Below are 20,850 nucleotides of genomic sequence, written 5' to 3'. Positions count from 1 at the left end.
GAGCCTACGTGATCATTCCATTTAATATCCACAGAAAGTGTACGAGTTGGCCCATTCCAGTAGTGACTTACAGATATTATAGTCATAGGATACTATATTTTTTCATTTTGTGGCATGCACAATTTTAAATTTCTGGACATGTAAAGCAAGTTGCCAATTTCTGCACCACTTTCAAATTTTATCAGGATCTGACTGAATATTTGTGCAGCTCCTTTCACACAATAACTGTATCATATAAAAAAGTCTTTGGTTACTATTAATATTGTCTACAAGGTCATTAATAAACAATAGAAACAGCAAGGGTCCCAACACACATCTATGGGGCACACCTGAAGTTACTTCTACATCTGAAGAGGACTCACCATCCAAGATAACATACTGTGTCATTTCTATAAAAAAGTTCGCAATCCAGTCACAAATTTCACTCGATACCTCATACGATTGTAATTCTGACAATAAGCATAGGTACGGTACTGAGTCAAATGCTTTTCGGTAATCGAGAAATACTGCATCTACCCAACTGCCTCAATCCAAATCATTCAGTATGTCATGTGAGAAAAGTGCGAGCTGGGTTTCACACGGCCGATGTTTTTGGAACCTGTGCTGGTTGACACTGAGGAGGTCATTCTGTTCAAGACATCACATTATGTATCTTTTGCAGTTAAGCTTGACTTTTTCATGCATATATGTATAGTCTTGACGTCATTTACATGCTGTTTTGGAAAATACTGTTTTGTTGTCTGAATGATCTGAAGGTAATTTTGAAAACAATTGAAGGATAGATGCTACCTGTGGGTCACTGGTTGTCCACAAATCACCTTTAGACCTAACCACGTATTATTCCCACTATGCTGGAGTCACACAAGTAAAATTTCACTACTCGCTATCCTCCCCGGTGCCGCCAGCAGCAGTAACTGTAGCGAGCAGTGTCGTGCCGCAGCAGGCTGCGAGGCGCCGACTCACCTGGCAGCAGGCTGCGCTCGGCCGGTCGACGAGATGACGGGCTTGGGGATCTTGCGCTGGCCGCTCTCCCGCTGTATCACCTCCAGCAGGCTCATGCTGGGCAGCCACGCCTGTAGGTGGGACGGAGACAGTCAGAGGTTCAGAGGCTGGCAGCAGAAAAGTGCAGTCTCGTTACAAGTATTTCCAATCTGACAAGGGCAGGTCCCCAGTGTTGCGATCGACTTTTTGAAACTATCTATATGGTGGTGTAGGTTAGTGTCTCGGGTATCACACACTGCAGCCATTCACCCTGCTGGGCCCTCGTTTGCGAGTAATTCACGAAAAAATAATTTTGGAATTTTGTATGACAATCAATACATTAAAAAAGTCACATTACATAGTGTGGTTGTGTGGTATAACAGACAGGATAACAGCTTCCCATGCAGGAGGTTATGGGTTCAAATCTTGTCAACTGTATTAAATTTATTTTTATTTTTAAAATTTACTGAAATGACTTCAATTATTATTTTTATTCAATTAACTGGTTTAAATGTAATTATTTATTTCTATTCCTTTGTCACAACATTTTAATCACCATATGAACTTTCTCATATTTTCTTTATAACATTCTTTTGCCTATCAGAATTTCTGCGAATATGAATTTAATTATATTTATCTATTATACTGTTCCAGTATAATAGATAAATATAATTATATTATATTTATATTAATATATTATATTAAAATATAATAAATAGTAAATGAAGCAGGCAAAAAGGAATACAAACGTCTCAAAAATGAGATCGACAGGAAGTGCAAAATGGCTAAGCAGGGATGGCTAGAGGACAAATGTAAGGATGTAGAGGCTTGTCTCACTAGGGGTAAGATAGATACTGCCTACAGGAAAATTAAAGAGACCTTTGGAGAGAAGAGAACCACTTGTATGAATATCAAGAGCTCAGATAGCAACCCAGTTCTAAGCAAAGAAGGGAAGGCAGAAAAGTGGAAGGAGTATATAGAGGGTTTATACAAGGGCGATGTACTTGAGGACAATATTATGGAAATGGAAGAGGATGTAGATGAAGATGAAATGGGAGATAAGATACTGCGTGAAGAGTTTGACAGAGCACTGAAAGACCTGAGTCGAAACAAGGCCCCGGGAGTAGACAACATTCCATTAGAACTACTGATGGCCTTGGGAGAGCCAGTCATGACAAAACTCTACCATCTGGTGAGCAAGATGTATGAGACAGGCGAAATACCCACAGACTTCAAGAAGAATATAATAATTCCAATCCCAAACAAAGCAGGTGTTGACAGATGTGAAAATTACCGAACTATCAGTTTAATAAGTCACAGCTGCAAAATACTAACGCGAATTCTTTACAGACGAATGGAAAAACTGATAGAAGCGGACCTTGGGGAAGATAAGTTTGGATTCCGTAGAAATGTTGGAACACGTGAGGCAATACTAACCTTACGACTTATCTTAGAAGAAAGACTAAGAAAAGGCAAACCTACGTTTCTAGCATTTGTAGACTTAGAGAAAGCTTTTGACAACGTTAACTGGAATACTCTCTTTCAAATTCTGAAGGTGACAGGGGTAAAATACAGGGAGCGAAAGGCTATTTACAATCTGTACAGAAACCAGATGGCAGTTATAAGAGTCGAGGGGCATGAAAGGGAAGCAGTGGTTGGGAAAGGAGTGAGACAGGGTTGCAGCCTCTCCCCGATGTTATTCAATCTGTATATTGAGCAAGCAGTAAAGGAAACAAAAGAAAAATTTGGAGTAGGTATTAAAATCCATGGAGAAGAAATAAAAGCTTTGAGGTTCGCCGATGACATTGTAATTCTGTCAGACACAGCAAAGGATTTGGAAGAGCGGTTGAACGGAATGGACAGTGTCTTGAAAGGGGGATATAAGATGAACATCAACAAAAGCAAAACAAGGATAATGGAATGTAGTCAAATTAAATAGGGTGATGCTGAGGGGATTAGATTAGGAAATGAGACACTTAAAGTAGTAAAGGAGTTTTGCTATTTAGGGAGTAAAATAACTGATGATGGTCGAAGTAGAGAGGATATAAAATGTAGACTGGCAATGGCAAGGAAATCGTTTTTGAAGAAGAGAAATTTGTTGACATTGAGTACAGATTTAAGTGTCAGGAAGTCGTTTCTGAAAGTATTTGTATGGAGTGTAGCCATGTATGGAAGTGAAACATGGACAATAACCAGTTTGGACAAGAAGAGAATAGAAGCTTTCGAAATGTGGTGCTGCAGAAGAATGCTGAAGATAAGGTGGGTAGATCACGTAACTATTGAGGAGGTATTGAATAGGATTGGGGAGAAGAGAAGTTTGTGGCACAACTTGACTAGAAGAAGGGATCGGTTGGTAGGACATGTTTTGAGGCATCAAGGGATCACAAATTTAGCATTGGAGGGCAGCATGGAGGGTAAAAATCGTAGAGGGAGACCAAGAGATCAATACACTAAGCAGATTCAGAAGGATGTAGGTTGCAGTAGGTACTGGGAGATGAAGAAGCTTGCACAGGATAGAGTAGCATGGAGAGCTGCATCAAACCAGTCTCAGGACTGAAGACCACAACAACAACAACTGTTCCATTCCAGAATGAGATTTTCACTCGCTAAGCCATGTCTCCGCCATATCCTTTCTTTCAGGAGTGCTAGTTCTGCAAGGTTCGCAGGAGAGCTTCTGTAAAGTTTGGAAGGTAGGAGACGAGGTACTGGCAGAAGTAAAGCTGTGAGTACCGGGCGTGAGTCGTGCTTCGGTAGCTCAGTTGGTAGAGCACTTGCCCGCGAAAGGCAAAGGTCCCGAGTTCGGGTCTCGGTGGGGCACACAGTTTTAATCTGCCAGGAAGTTTCAACTGTTCCATTACTTGAAAATTCTGTTTATTGGTTACAAAACAAAAGACAAAATATTTGTATTTGTGCAACAGTGAGAAATGTGTTTTTGTTACCAGATGTGCAATTTTTTTTTTTTGGGTGTGCGCGGTGCTAGTCATACAAACATTTAAAATATACCCTGTCTATTCCACTATGAACAAAATAATCCAGATGAAAATTTAAATGAAAGATGGATTTATAAGTAAAACGAAACTCGAGCACAATGAGAAATAGATATAATGAATCAGTAGTGCGGAAGGGGGGGGGGGGGGGGGGGGAGGGGGGAGAATTAAAACAGAAAATTAATTAAAAACAGGTGAACACAGATTTTAAGTGGAGAAAGAATGAAAGGAAGAAAAATGACAGCAAATGAAAATGCTGATATTATGATTAAAATTATGAGACAAAGGAATGGATTTGAAAAATTACATTTCAACCAATAAGCTGTATAACAATAATGATCAAAGTCATCTGATACAAATTTTAAATAAAAAAAGTGCACGTGACAAGATTCAAACCCACAACCTCTTGCATGTGATGCTTTTAAGCTATCCATTGTACCATGCAACCAGATCACAACATGCAACATTTTTAATGCTGTTTAGTGTCAGACAAATTCTTTTATTGTTATTATTATTACTATTAATTATTAATCATCAATCACTCAGAAACTGGGGCCCACCAGGTTGAATGGCTGCAGTGTATGATACCTGGGATCTCAACCTACATCATTATATAAACAGTTTCAAAAAGAGAATCTAAATGCTTGACAGCTCTCATTGTGAGCTACATCTGATCTGAGTTTATAAATTTATACAGGGTTAGCATAAAGTCCTTGTCTGAGTACAATAAATTATTTCTTAGGAACTGTGCTACACACTACTATGGGGTTTATTGCAAATGATAGCTTAACTCTTAGTTTCATACAGATACACATCCACATGTGCTCCATTTGTTGCACACTGTGATATTCACTGTCTCTCCATGTCTTTCCCGACGGACAATACAGCAGTCCAAATAAACACATTACTTACATTGTTAATCTGGTTTCATTTTATAATTACAGTATATTTGGTATCTCTTTTGTTACCCAATTGTTCTCAAATAAAAAGCCCTAATTGCAGTTAAACAAATTGACAATACATCTTCCTACCACTGGATGGAAGTATTAGAGAGTACTTTGACATGAAATTGTTGAAAATTACACTTACATAGCTCAAAATGTGAAACGACTTATATGGGTCCTAAATACGCGCGCGCGCGGGCCCACACACACACACACACACACACACACACACACACACACACACACACACACACACACACACACCATAGGGTGATTTTGCTAAATAGGGACAAACTGCAGGAAATTATGACTGAAAGGATAAGGAGCAAAAAAGCTCGCAGAGCATATGGCTGGAAATGTGTTCCCAGGGTACGTGGTGACAAAATATCTTCAAGAGTGACTGTGATATCAGCACTACAGTGGTGGCCCGCCATCATTGGGAAAGCCAGACGACCGTGTGAAACATTCTCCACAACTGCCACTATCCATTCTCACAATACGTGCAGGCCTTATTACCTACAGACTTCTGTTCAGGATGACTGTTTCGTCACTGGTCTGTCCCACTGGCCATAATTTTGCTGGGATTTCTGCCAATTGTCCCACTCACGGCTGAGGCTACCATTGCAAGAGGAAGTATCGTCAACCTTCGCAACACACACCCCTGGGCTATAGAGAATCTCCACAGTATGGTGACGGTGAACTGTCAACACTAGTTTGGCCCCAGTGCGAGGGTAGGGATTACTGCCGACTGCCTCTCACGTGTGGAGCTTAAACACTGGTACAGACAGGACATTCCCACTTGCTCATGTGAGCTTTTAGTCACTGAAATTTACATGTGAAAGATTTTTTTTTTATCTCCACCTTCAAGTAGAATGCATTTCCAGCCAGATGTCTATAAGAATGCACCCTGCACTGTAACTTACAGTTAAAGAGTTTTTCATAAAAACTGCCCAGGTATATATAGAGAGTACTTTGACATGAAATTGTTGAAAATTACACTTACAGAGCTCAAAATGTGAAACTACTTATATGGGTCCTAAATACACACACACACACACACACACACACACACACACACACACACACACACGGTGAACTGTCAACACTAGTTTGGCCCCAGTGCGAGGGTAGGGACTACTGCCGACTGCCTCTCTCATGTGGAGCTTTAACCTTTAACCACTCTCTGTCCATCCCCCGTTCTCCCTTTCTCTCTAAATGTAATTACTCCCACCACAATAGGACGCTGGTGTTGTTACCCCCACAGTATTTCTTTTAAAATAATAAATAATGTGTGTACCAAATTTGGTTCAAATTATTCCAGGTGCTTAGCATGAGCTTTTCACCCACACCTTTGTCTTTGTGCGCCCAAGCCAAATGTATTTCACTTTGTCTTTGTGCGCCCAAGCCATATGTATTTCACATGTATTTGTACATACATTTCATCTGTATCTCTAACAAATTTCGTCCTGCAGTTTTATTTTCAGGCATCTCAATTTTTGACATCATATCTGCTGAAGCGTGTGTCATACAATGGGATTGTTTTGCAAGTACATCCAATTGTATATGTAGCTACTGTCTGCAAAATGTGTTGTCAACAGAGTTAGCTGTAAAGAAGTTATAAATTAAAACATCAGGCTACAAGTGGCACTATATAGTTTTTTCCTTTCATCATTTTGTGGGGACTGTCAGCAAGAAAAGTTTCATAAAGGTTTGAAATTACATGTAAAGTTTGTTGCAATTCAACAAGTGCTGTCATTCTCAAACACTGGATGAATAAAATAATGGGTGTGTGTTTCATGCAATACACTTCTTTTCCACCCCCAGCCCCACCCCTTTGATAAGTAGGTATGTATAAGATAGCCTATCTGTTAATTCAGGGTATATGCCATGTCCATTCCAAATTGCATCAAAATCCATCCAGACATTTCGGTGTGAAGAAGTAAAGTGCCTGCACACACACACACACACACACACACACACACACACACACACAAACATTGTGAAAAACCTGAGGATCAAAGTGGCTGAGAAAGAACAGAAGCAGTGAAAGAAACAAAGACATGTAACAATAGGACTCACAAAGAGAACAGCAAACGGCACAGAACAGAGAACAAAAGTTGGAAGTTGAAATAGATGCAAAAATATAGACAAAGGAACACAACTGACATTAAAGGAGCAGCACTCAAGAATGAAAGAAAGAAATTTAATGATATATTTAATACGGCAAGTAACAAACAGCTTCAAGTAATTTGAAGTGCTGTATCAAACTATCACACACAGGACGACAGACATTCATATCATTCTCTATACATTCGGTCTAAAATTTCCTGTTATTCCACTAAAAAGGTTACTGCAAATGCGTAGATGGTTCCTTTGAAACAAAAATGGGCCATAACAACAACAATTAATTAATTAACAGCCAATAACAATAATTAATTAACCTCACTACTGCCTGTGAGTCATAGATACTGTCAATTGCACTTTTATCATTTGGGTGTCTTATAGAATCTCTTTCTGGTTGGCATTCTACTTTATATACAACAAGTAGTCAAAGTTTTAACCTTCAAGTGGAAGTGCTGTTTTTTTACAACACGAGTGGACGCACTGCGTATTTTGTACATGTGTCAAAAATAGCAGTCTATGTTACTAAGGTGAGCATGTATGAGCAATGTAACAGTTTCATCTTAGTTTAATTCAAAAAAGAAACTTGCATTATATGAGTTAAGTCAGCGTTTAATTAAACAATAATAAAATGAAGTTTAACTATATCAGTCTATTTCCCCATAGTAATGACCCAGTCAGAGCATTAAACAGTGCAGTTGCTTCACATCCAAGCCAACTGCTTAATCGTTTGCTAATTATCTCAAAGACAACTGCCTCTTTGTGGATCTGCACTACTAGTGCAGAATCTGGGACGTTTTCACACACGGATCGAAAATTTTCTCTCATTAGCACACTGTTTATTTTATACACTGCTGCTCTCCTGAACGTATGACAAAACAACTTATCACACTGTTAGCTGAAGCAATAATGAAGGGATAGATCCAGGCTCATAATTTTAAAACAATGATGGAATGGTATAAGACAACGGTATTTGTGGTTGGTGCACTTTATTCACAGCCATATCCATTTGAGGGTTAATATCCCGCTCCCCCCCCCCCCCCCCCCCTATAAAAAAAATGTTACCCAATTCATATTTTAATTGGATAGATAAAAAATCTACTCACCAAGCGGTGACAGAACACACACATAAAAGACTGTTGTAACTGGCAAGCTTTCGGAGCCAGTGGCTCCATCTTCAGGCAGAAGGGTTGGAGGGGAAGGAAGAGGGGTGAAGAGGGAGCCACTGGCTTTGAAACCTTGCCAATTACAACAGTCTTATGTGTGTGTTCTGCCACTGCTTGGCGAGTAGATTTTTGATTTATCCAATTAAATTATTTTGTCACTAATTAACATTTTGTCTGTTTTCAGGTACATATCCCAGTCCCGCTATACAACGAAGTTCCTGAGCCAGGATACTGTATTACTGCGTTAGATGAGCCAAAACAAAATGATGCAAGCATCGATAAAGTGGAATATCATGAAATTATTCTTTTTTTGCGTTTCAAGTGGATCAATGTTGCAAGAGTTCAGTGCTGAGTTGGGGGAAGTATTCAGCAAAAATGTACTCCTGTATGACACAGTACTCAGGTGGCACGGATGTTTCCAGTGTTGACAAACAAGTCTGAAAGACAATACATGAAATAGTAGACTACCACTTTGTGAAAAATCAGGAATCACAAGAGAAGTGGAGGCCTTCATGCCCGAAGACCAGCATGTCACACTCGTGGCAATAGTAGAAAAAGTGAAATCCAGTCAGGAAGCAGTTTTCACCAGCTTACAGAATGCTGAATGGTAATAATTAAACTTTCGCTACTTCATAGGGGGCCCATGAAAAACGAGCAATTGTAGGACAATGGAACTTTGCGGAAACTATTGGAAGACATGCAGAAGAGGAATAACAAACTATTAAAAGAAACACATTTTAATTTTACAATGGAAAATCCAGGATGGAATATATATCATGAAAAGGAAAGTTGCTATATAGCGGAGGTGCTGAGTCAAAGATAGGCACAACAATAAGACTGTCACAAAGAAATAAAGCTTTTGGCCATTAAGGCCTTCATCAACAATAGACGAGGACACACGCGCACACACACACACACACACACACACACACACACACACACACATACACACACACACGTCTATTGTTGACGAAGGCCTTAATGGCCAAAAGCTTTATTTATTTGTGACAGTCTTTTTCTTGTGCCCATCTCCGACACACGTTTTTATTTGCCGCATGAAGAGTAACAACTGTTAATCGTGTACCGTGCTTATATTCCAGGTTGCAAATGTTCCTCAATGGGATGATCATCTGCATCCATGACTGCATTAAAGATCCATTTTACAGTTGTTCAGAGCACTAGCAGTTGTGACACAGCTCGTGCACTGGTCAAAGGCCGCACATTAAGTCCAGCATTCTGAGCCATGGCAAGAGTAGCTTATACAACAATCTGCGGAGCAACTGACTGTCGGCCTCTCCGCGGATCAATCTGCAAATAGCCAGTTAATGTCAAACTTCTGAATCGTGTTGTTCATCAGTGGTGCAGAAACAGGATACCTCCGTATTCCTCTAATGTGTTGATACTCGTGAACAGCATCTGCGCTACTGCTAGTGTTTTGATAAAACAGCTTTATGAGCAAAGCCCAGCTCACATTGTTCGTGTCCATGTTGACTGACTGCAACCGTAACGCACGCTGATGCTCGTGTTTCAGCCCTACTTCGCCATACCAGTACTGGCGTCTTAATTGCAAGTCGTGGTACTAAAACTACAGACAATGCAAATTGTGCAACAGATAGTTTTAACATCATTTCTATTAAGACCGGTACCTGTACAGTAAATAGTTTTCTGTCTACGCTGGCTCAAATAGTTACAGTTTCATTATAACCAACCTTTACATGGAGTGTGACAAAGGTCGCCACATGCTGGGCTCCACAAATGCCTACAGCCATTCAGAAAGCCTGGAAAGCTGAGCCAGCAGCAGAAATGTTGTAGCTACACCACGTCAAACTGTGTAACTTTTTTAGCTGCCTATTCACTGTGGAAAAATCCTGGGTGTATCACTAAAATTCCAAAGCAAAGAGCAAAGCGAGCAGTGGAAACACAAAGATTCACCATCATTGAAAAAGACCAAAAGTGAACTATCATCGAGGAAAGTTGGGACTTACGCACTGTGATGCTAATACACTGTTTCTGCAAGAGCCAAACTGGAGCATCAAAATAGTACCGAAATCTCCTGGAGAGCTTACGTGAGGTTATCAAGTCAAACCATTACAGGAGCTGTCCCAGGAGGTGATTTCTCTCCATGATAATGAACCAGCTTTTTCTGCTACAGTGGTCACTCACACACGCCGCTACTTTTCATTATCAGATTTTGCCACAACCACTGTATTTCCCTGAAATGACACACCACGACTTCTTCCTTGGACGAAGAAACCACTATTCGGCAAGCATTTCCGTAATGAGCAAAACATGATTTTTGAGATGAAACATTTTATGAACAGACAAAATGCAGATTAGTACAATTGAGGCCTGAACCGAGTAATTCACTGTTGGTATAAATATGTCACACTGAAGGGTGAGTGAGTGCAGAAAGATGATTGGCCACAATCTCACTTTTTTCAAGGTGACAATTAAAACTTTACAACTAGCTCTTGTAAAATGAGTCACTGAAGGCTGATTATAAGTAGAATGGCACTTCTTGTACAGTGAAGGTACTATGTTTAGATGAAAAGAAGGAAATACATCTGGCCACAAAAGATGCTTCATTAAAATTAAGGCACAACGTGCCCACAAAATAAACTGTGATTTTGGAACTGTATATAACCATGTGAGCTGAAAGCAATTAGAACAACACTTCTGACTATTTCTCCGACTTTGCACTCTTACCTTATCCCGGGATGCAGTGGCCACGATGTTCCTCTTGGGCTCCTGGTCATAGGCAACCGACTCGCAGCCGAAGTGCTCGCAGTACTCGTGAACGAAGTGGCGCTTCTCACGGTTCATCGGGTCGAACGAGTAACTGCGACTCTTCTGTTTGGACTGCAAATGAAATGTATGTGGTTAAGGTGAAAAGTAAAATGAGCACATAAGTTCTTGGGAGGTTAGAAATTTGTGCCAGAATAGGAGTTGAATCCGAACCTCGGTCGTAACTGCACTTAGCGACTGAGCTATCGAGCACACATCGCGACCCACACCCTCAGCATTTTTTCTGCCAGTACTACTGCTCCTACCGCCCAAATTCCACAGTGATTCTCCTACGTACCTTTTGGCACCAGCACTGTTGGAAGAACAGACACGGTGGAGATATGGCTCGGCCACGCTGTACAATATGCTTGTTCGCCAACCTATTTAGTGAGCTAGCTCGCCACAGCAGTGAGTGACTGGCCACTCACAGCGACTAATGGTGGAGGAAGACAAGGCGAGGAGAGGGAGGTATAAGGGAGAGGCAGATCTGTGTGACAAACTATTGACAATGAGTCTATTCTGTGGCCACTAATGTTAATTCAACAGAGATGTATTGCTCCTGGTGGCTGATAATGCAATTCATGGAAATTTAATTTCTAAGACTGTTGCACTGATGAGAAATGACAATGAAATGAAACTTACATTTCTTCTAATTGATGAAGAGAACAATATGGGGCAGCTAAGTAAGAAACATAATATTTCTTACGACTGATACAGCCTTATGATGAATATCATTTTCTGACAAAGTTAAAACTGACCTCAACTTGTATTCAGAGACTGTTCTATTCACACCTTAAACATAAAAACACTGGGTGTCAATGAATACAGTGGTTTTCACTGAAGCAAAATGTCTGTTACCACACACCGAGCACTGCTAATTCTAAGACAAACTGTTATGTTGGAATTACAAGCAAGCTTCTGTGTGCAGATTTCATTCTCTTCACTGTGGAAAATAGTTAGTCACAGAGGTATGTGCGTCAGTTGTTGACACAAGAGAGGGAGGTGTGTGTGTGTGTGTGTGTGTGTGTGTGTGTGTGTGTGTGTGAAGGGGGTGCCGGGGTTAATGTAACAACAGTGCTTGAGAAAGGCAAGATTCCGGACTGGATGTCACACAGTTTTAATATGCCAGGAACTGCACAGTGAAATATTTGTTCTTAAAATGGACATCACTTGTGTTGGATGCAGTTGGAAAACTTACAATCTAAAACCAGCAAACAAAATAATACACCCCCTCCCCCATGCGCAAAGATATATATATTATTACAGGTTCAGGAAATCTTTTCGGGGTAGGAGAAATTTCCAAGCAGATACAATTTCACTTTGTGTCTGAAGTCAATTTTGATATGAGCTAATAACCCACCCCGGCTTCACACAGGTGTCACTAATCACCTACGCGTGGACAACTTGTCTGGCACAGCAGTAATTTTATTTGCAGATCAATGAATAGAGTAATGGTTAAAATTCAGGAACAACATTAAGTAACTGAAAATCATCAATTTTATATAATTAAACAAATGAAGAAGTGTTTGACAGGAAAGTTTTCAAAAAGTATCAATGTCATCTGTTCCATATTTAATTGGTGTTTGGAGTGATGTAACGCTAATGATGAGAGCTGCAAGTTATTCTGCCACCGCGTCTGCCCAACTGCAGCGACACTTCGGAAAGAGCTCCAGCCCCTTGCCGGTCGCCTGACTCCAGCGTCAGTCCAGTGTGAGCTACATGTTCTGTGTGATCATTTCTTACATTTCCCTTTAACATTTAAGTCCACACCAAAAAAATCTGTTGTATCTGAGAGCAGAGGAATATTTCTAAAAAAAACCCTGAAGGGTTCAGTCAACACACACCTATTCACTTGATGTGAAACAACAGCTCACAGACATTGATGCAAACAACTTCTAGAGGTCACATACATAACAAAGAAAAACTGTGTGCAAAAAAAATGCCGTACAAGCAGCAAGAAACAGAGAGAAAGGTGTGCTCACAAGTTAAAAATCAGGATAGTACTTTGTGAACAAAGTGGCTCACCTCGGGATAGTCAGTCAAAGGGTTAAAGAACTGCCTGTAATATGTTTTCAAATTGTTTGTGTCGGATCAGATATTTATACTTCAGAATCTAACTCTCACGCTATCTATAACCTTTCTGGTGTATAAATATCTCACCCGATACAAAAAAATTTATAATGTTTACTGTGTCCAATTACTTCCAACAACTCTATGGCTTATTGATATTAGACAGTAGGGTTACGCAATATTTGCATTTCATCTATCGACCTCTTCCTATATGAATCACAGTAGACATGTGTATTAACTTTTTAATATCACGACAACACCTTATGTGGATATAAGTGACAGGATGGACAATATTTAGTACTTTAGACTAAGGTTGTAGGTAGACACCGACACCTAAGTTAAGGGGTCGTTATCTGAAGTCCACATATTTTATATTTTTAGTTTTGACTCGTATATGTTGAGTATTTGTGCCTGGCTCGCATCAGATCCGTATTATTTGAACTTAATCGAACCACTGTGTCCTCATCAAATTTCTTGGCCTCTGATACATTTGAGGCCAGTGAGTCTTTACACCTATAAGGTAACATTGGAGATGATGTTTAAGACTTACTTCTGATAACATTTTCCTGTTAGTTGCTCGTATAACCTTACTACAATTAAGTTATAAGGGGGCGTTTACCACACTGAGTATTCTGTTAGCTGGTACTTCGGATGGATGATACAGTTTACAGACACAGCGTTATAGGTGTCACCCTGTCAAGATTTAATGATATCGGTATGCATAAATAGGCAGTGACTTATATTTTAACTTGTTGGTGCAGGTCATCAGTGGTGTACCAGCAAAATTACTTATACCGTCACAGATATTGTTAGGTCAATGTTGCCATACATCTTCAAATGAGATACCTATAATACTTGAATACTGATGATCATGAGGATTCTAGTATAATACTTTGGAATTCTGTGTATTATACTTAGATGCTATTTTGATATTTGCCAATATAAGGCACATATGGGTCACTACTACATTTTTACCCTCCTGTGGAGGTTGTCCACTATCGTGATTTGCAAATGTGTTCAAGGTCATTCTCTAACCCCGTTGGATTGCTGTACTGTTCACCTGTCGTTGCACTCTTGAATTGCCTACTTAACCAATTCTTATACTTGATGTAACATTGCATTTCCTTGACACTTAGGTGATGGGTATAAATTCGTTATTGTTTGATTTTAGCTAGTCAAATATTCTGACAAGGTTTTAGGTACCGTGACATTTAAGACCCATGCAGACAGTTCCCAACTCAACAACGTCATTAGACAGAATATGATGACACTGGATGATGTACTTAAGATTCTGATAGTCATATATTCCTACACCTGGCTTTAATGCAACCTTGAGAATGGTTTGACATGGTTATAGGTGGTACCCTTAGTCATAGGGATGGTATACCTTCCATTTTGATATGTTCAGACTTATATAGGTGACCTCCTATATTTTTATTTTTCTTCTTTTCCTTAGGGAGGTAGGTGTTTTTTTATATACACAGTGATCGAGAATCTTCTTTGTCACTATCACTAGATGAGGCAGCTACTGTCGTTGCATTAATCCACTCAGCACAGTGCGAGGTGGTCTTACATAGGGGTTCTAATGTGGTGCCTACGGGGACCAGGTGTTTGATGATTTTTATAGTACGATTTCATTTGTTTAATTCGTGAATGCAACTGGGTTTTACGACAAACTCTTTTTATGCTTCTCATCATTAATATTGTGGCAGCTATTAATCGTACCACACGTAACACAACCTAGGCTATACATACGTAACTTATGTATTCTGATATGGTTACGTCACATTTTATTGTATTTTAATTTATTTTATTATTCATTTATATTAGTTAATTATTTTTTTAAAAATTCTTCCACTGGGCATATGACTGTATGCAGTACATTTGATTGTTGTGATGCATGGCCTATTACAACTCTGTGGTACGGATTTATGAATAATAGCATATGCATATGTTCATCTATTATGTTCATATTTTTCCCACGTGGAATGTTTCCCTCTATTTTGTTAATATATTATGCTATATTTGAGTAAAACAGTGAAACTATTAACAACAGCATGACATAGGCAGAAGCATATTTTCTCTAATGTTACATGTAGTTTTAATGATGAAAATGGAAATGTCGTGTGGCTAGGGCCTCCCGTCGGGTAGACCGTTCGCCTGGTGCAGGTCTTTCGATTTGACGCCACTTCGGCGACCTGCGCGTCGATGGGGATGAAATGATGATGATTAGGACAACACAACACCCAGTCCCTAAGCGGAGAAAATCTCCGACCCAGCCGGGAAACGAACCCGGGCCCTTAGGATTGACAGTCTGTCACGCTGACCACTCAGCTATCAGGGCGGACAGTTTTAATGATATACAATATGTCCTTTTGAGCAACTTAAAACATAGTTTACATAGATACCTGTCAATTGTTAACGTATGTTCTGTATATTTTTATAATAGTACATTTGTTCTACTCATTGTACAGGGGCCTGAAGATGGCATTAATGTAACGCCGAAACTGGTAGCATATAAGAAGTTCATAAATTAAATTTCTACAATACATACAGCTGTTGGTATATTATTGTTTTAAGAGATACATGCCAGCCATTGTCCCACAGTCCATAATGGATCAACAAAGATACATCCTTCATGTCCATTGTGTGTTCCGTTGAACTTGGGCAATTCCAGCAGGACAGTGCGACACCCCCACACTTCCAGAATTGCTACACAGTGGCTCTTCTGAGTTTAAACACTTCTGCTGACCACCAAACTCCCCAGACATGACAATACTGAGCATATCTGGGATGACTTTTAACATGCTGTTCAGAAGAGATCTCCACCCGCTTGTACCCTTACAGATTTGTGGACAGCCCTGCAGAAGTCATGATGTCAGTTCCCTCCAGCACTACTTCAGACATTAGTCGAGTCCATGCCATATCATGTTACAGCACTTGTGTGTGCTGGTGAGGGGCCTACACAATATTAGGCAGGTGTACCAGTTTCCTTGGCTCTTCAGTGTAAATATAAGAACATTACTTAAGAAATCATTAAAAAGTCAGCATATCTTTAAATATAATAAATTTAAGTTCCTGCCTCATTTTTCTGTCCCTATGTGAAGCCTAATTGCAGGACGTACTGTAGGGATTTTGACAGTTTTCACTAACAGACAAAATGAACCATGAAGAAGGTTTGTGTACATAATTTATTACTGCTACACTAGACAAGTTTGCTGACCATAGATACATATAAGGAGAGGTCCCAAGCAGTGGGATTAAGTTTTTTAAATCACTGCTGTAGGTTTGAGATAGCAGGTGTGACACACTGCAGCTACTCGCCATTGTTTGTGAGTAATCAACGGAAAAAAAAAGATTGGAATATCATGTGATGTTTTACAGCTTTGAAAAAGTTGTGTGTAATAGACAGGCTGCACAGTGTAATAGTTAAGACACAGGTCTCACACGTAAAATGTTGTGGGTTTGAATGTCATCATGTGCTTGAAAACATAATTTTTAAATCTTCACTGAAATGACTTTGCTCATTACTTTTACTCAGTTAATTGGATTAAATGCAGTTGTTTTATTTCTATTGCTTTGCCACTTCACTTTATTCACTGTATTAACTTTTTCAATTGCTCAGACTTTTCTGTTTGTATCAGCCTTTTCCCACTTGGAATCTTTGTGCACATCAATTTAATTCTCTTTATTTCAAACAATGGAAACTCCAGGTAGCAATATCAACTACGTAGGAAATGAGAGATTGCTACTTACTGTAAAGAAGACACATCAAGTTGCAGACAGGCACAATTAAAAGACACTTACATAAAGCTATCAGCCACAGCCTTAATCAGTAAGACACACACACACACACACACACACACACACACACACACACACCATTCACAGAGACAAGACAACACACCTCACACACACGACTCCCAACTCCAGCATTTTGGCCAGAATGCCACTATCACATGGGATGCGAGCGGCAGTCTGGAGGGGTTGCGGATGGGGAAGGAGATGGGATAGTAGTGTACAAGTGGGGAGAGAGATGAATACTGTCTGGTGAGGTGTGCAGGGAGTAGACTGCCAACAGGCAGTAGGCTGTGGGGCAGCGAGGTGAGGAGGAAAGGAGTGGAGTGGGAAAAGACGGGTGGATGCGTTGGCAGAGGGCTGCACATCTGTCCACTTTGAATATGCCAATCACCAACAGTACTTGAATTTTGACAGCTGTCATTCCCTTCACGCCAAAAAATCCCGCCCATACAGCCTGGCCTACCCGGGGTGGCATACCTGCAGTGACAAAAACTCCCTTGCTCAGTATGCTGAGGGTCCAACCGAGGTCTCCACAGACAGACACTCTCCCCCAGGCCTAGTCCGCAAAAAGATGTCATGTGCCTTTTGTGGTGTGGTGTGCTAGCTTGTTTATATGAATGGTGTATATTTCTCCTTTGCTGATGAAGGGTATGGCCGAAAGCCCATGTAAGTGACTTTTAAATGTGCCTGTCTGCAACTTGTCATCTTTATGATAAGTAGCAATCTATCTTTTCATACACTGTTAACATTCCTGCCTGTAGTTTCCACAGTTTGAACATTTTAAACAAATTCTTCACTACAGACAAAGCAACACAGATACAGATTGAAATGAAGGAAGGGATTATAAAGTTAAGAAAATTCAAATAAAGAAATAATGAATGTAAGAAATGGAGAAAAATATAGGTTGATAAAACTGAAGGAATTAAATTGAGATTAGTAAGTTAGATAAAAATAATTAAAATTACATGAACAAAGTTTTCAAACAGAAAAATACTGATACGAAAAAAATAAGAGAACGAAAAAATTGGTACAGTGATTAAAGTGACATTACAAAGTAACAGAAACACAAAAATACATGGTATACATAAATTTTGGAGACCCTTTCAATTATTTATTGCACAAGAAGCAAATATTGTACAGATATACATACCTTATTTTGAAGAGAAACCCTGAAAGTTTTTTTTAACGTATACCGTCACACCTTAGTTTGATAATTTGCCGATAGTCAGCGCTAGTCGCAAACGTGGCGAATTCAGGGGCGGAGCGAGCTTTCAGCTTTCTGTGTGTTGGAGTTCGACAAAACCAAGTGTGCTACAGCTGTTCAATGGATATTTAAAACTAAGTATGGTAAGAAGCCACCAATAAGGAAGGCCATTTACCACTGGCACAACAAATTCGTTACAATACGCTGCTTGCTTGTGCCCCGCAAAGAGAAGCGCCCGTACCAATGTGAGTGAAGTTAATGTGGAGCGCATATGAGAGACATTCATAAGGAGTCCAAAGAAATAAGTGCATTGTACATACCGTGAACTCGAAACAGCTCCAATAACAGTGTGGAAAGTTCTGCGACAGAAGCTGTCTATGAAACCATTAAAATTGGATCTAGTGCAGAAGCTCAATGACGACAACAAAGACAAGCGTTTTGAGTCTTGTTCGAGTTGCAACAATTGAATGAGAATGGGGACGGCATTATTGCGCACTTAATTTTTAGTGACATAGTCACTTTTCACATTAATGGGAAAGTGATTGGGCATAATTTGTCAAATCGGGGGGTAGAAAGCATCCACACGAATGCATATTGAATTTGAGTGTGATTCCCCCAAGGTACCGTATTTACTCGAATCTAAACCGCACTCGAATCTAAGCCGCACATGAAAAATGAGACTCGAAATCACGGAAAAAAAATTTTCCCGTATCTAAGCCGCACCTGAAATTTGAGACTCGAAATTCAAGGGGAGAGAAAAGTTTTAGGCTGCACCTCCAAATCGAAACAAAGTTGGTCCATTGTAATACGAGACACAATTTAGGTCGAATGAATGACGATAGAGCTATAGTAGTTTGGTTCGAGTTGTAAGCTTAGCAGTTAAGCTTTACCAGGTAGCCATTGCTATGCGTCAGGCGCTCCGTCCGTATTTATACGAGTACCCTTCCTTTTTCATGTTCTTCATCTGGTTTGAATTGATTGCTTATTTTTCTTTGATCTGATAAGTGCCGTTCTCTTTGTTATAGGTGCTTACGTCACTCTAAGCTGAAAATGCATTACTGTACTGTGTCATGCATTGTTTGTCGCATTCTGATGAGCATTTATGACCTGTCGCCGCTCGGCTTTCTTTTGTACACGGTACCACTGCTTAAAAAAACTAGAGTTTAGCGAAAATTTTTCTCCATTTGAAAATCTTTGCAGACGCCTCTTTAGTGCATTACATTCTGCACAAAAATTAGAGTCATCTTAGATATAAAAATCTAGTCAATTGCCGTGCTTCATTTCTGACTGTATCACTATTAGGCACAAGAATAATACAAATATAAACATGACATGATATGTACATTCTTCCGCATTTGCTGTTGTCTCGCTCTAGTTTCGTAGTTTATTAGGCAGACAGGATTTAAATGAGATAGCAGCACACACAAAAGAATACACGGTAAAATGTTTTCTTATGGTGAAGACAATACTGCATGTGATTCACAATTCATAAAAGTTCCTATAAGGAACCATCTCTTCTCACAGGTAGGAAAAAATTCGTAACGTAGAGTTGGCCATATTGACAAACACCCCAAACAGTTTTGCCAGTCAGATTTTCATAGTACATTGAAATGCTGCTACATTTGAAGATCAACAATACAGAATTTGTATTTACTTTGTTGGATAATGTACCAAAACGTAGTGGTCGAAACCCTGGGCGGAGGAAAAAGGCTCGTCTTCCACTTTTTTTTTTTTTTTTTTTTTTTTTTTTTTTTTTTTTTTAATTTATTTACTGACGCAGAGATTTTGGTACCAGTATTTATCTTTGTGCCCTACAAAGCATGCCTGTGTGGCGCTACATATATTCGACGGCAGAAGTTAGTTGTGGCGGCACCCACCAACATTTTTCAGAACTCCCGCTTGCTTTGCACTCGATTCTAAGCTGCAGGCGGTTTTTTGGATTACAAAAACTGGAAAAAAAGTGCGGCTTAGATTCGAGTAAATACGGTAAATGTTTTTTGTGCCTTGTCACGTCGAAAACTGTACGGGCTATTCTTCTTTGCCGAGAGCACTGTCACTAGATATTCCTACTTGGACATGTTGCAGTGATGGCTGATCCCTTGAATGCAATGGGACTCTCCATTAATCTTTCAGCAGGATGGGGCTCCACCCCATTTTCATCGTGAAGTTCGTGGGTACCTGAACACAGAGCTACCGCATCAATGGATAGACTGTGCTACAGAAGGGGGCAGCTGTTTCACGAAATGGCCTCCACCATCACCAGATCTCACTCGGTGTGACTTTTTTTGTGGGGACACATTATAGATCTGGTGTATGTATCGCCTCTACCACGTGATGTAGCAGAGCTCCGGGAGAGAATATAGTAAGCGACTGCCACAGTCGATGATGCCATGCTGGGACGGGTGTGGCAAGAATTCCATTACCGTATTGACATCTGCCGGGTCACTCGTGGTTCGCGTATCGAATGTTTGAAAAAAAAAAAAAAAAAAAAAAAAAAAAATCAGAGTTCCTCTTCAAAATGCAATATGTATGAATCTGTACAATGTTTAGTTCTTGTGCAATAAATAATTGAAAGTGTTCCTGGCCTTTATGTACAGCCTGTACATTTAACCAATTAATTGAATAAAAATAATGAGGAATGTAACTTCAATAAATATTTAAAGATAAAAATATTTAAATCACCTGATGAGATTCAAATCCACAACATTTTTCGTATGAAGCCTGTAGCTTAACTTACACTGCACTACCAGTGTATTAAACTTCGCCTTTACAAAGCTATACAGCGTAATGTG

At 39.7% G+C, this 20,850-nt stretch overlaps 1 protein-coding gene across 2 annotated transcripts in view; it reads right to left on the bottom strand.

Moving 5' to 3' along the window:
- LOC124553803 (transcriptional repressor NF-X1) overlaps positions 1-20,850 on the bottom strand; it is a 285,701-nt gene that overhangs the window by 25,007 nt on the left and 239,844 nt on the right. For both annotated transcript variants that reach the window (XM_047127780.1, XM_047127781.1), the window contains exons 18-19: positions 10,906-11,058; positions 964-1,073 (exon numbers count right to left, since the gene is read on the bottom strand). In XM_047127780.1, coding sequence (XP_046983736.1) covers positions 964-1,073; positions 10,906-11,058 — 263 coding nt within the window. The remainder of the gene's footprint in view (positions 1-963; positions 1,074-10,905; positions 11,059-20,850) is intronic.

The sequence above is a fragment of the Schistocerca americana genome, chromosome 11 (genome assembly GCF_021461395.2).
Source record: "Schistocerca americana isolate TAMUIC-IGC-003095 chromosome 11, iqSchAmer2.1, whole genome shotgun sequence".
In the NCBI taxonomy this organism is placed as follows: domain Eukaryota; kingdom Metazoa; phylum Arthropoda; class Insecta; order Orthoptera; family Acrididae; genus Schistocerca; species Schistocerca americana.
Note: the sequence above shows the minus strand (reverse complement) of the source record. Positions and strands in the feature narration are given on the sequence as shown.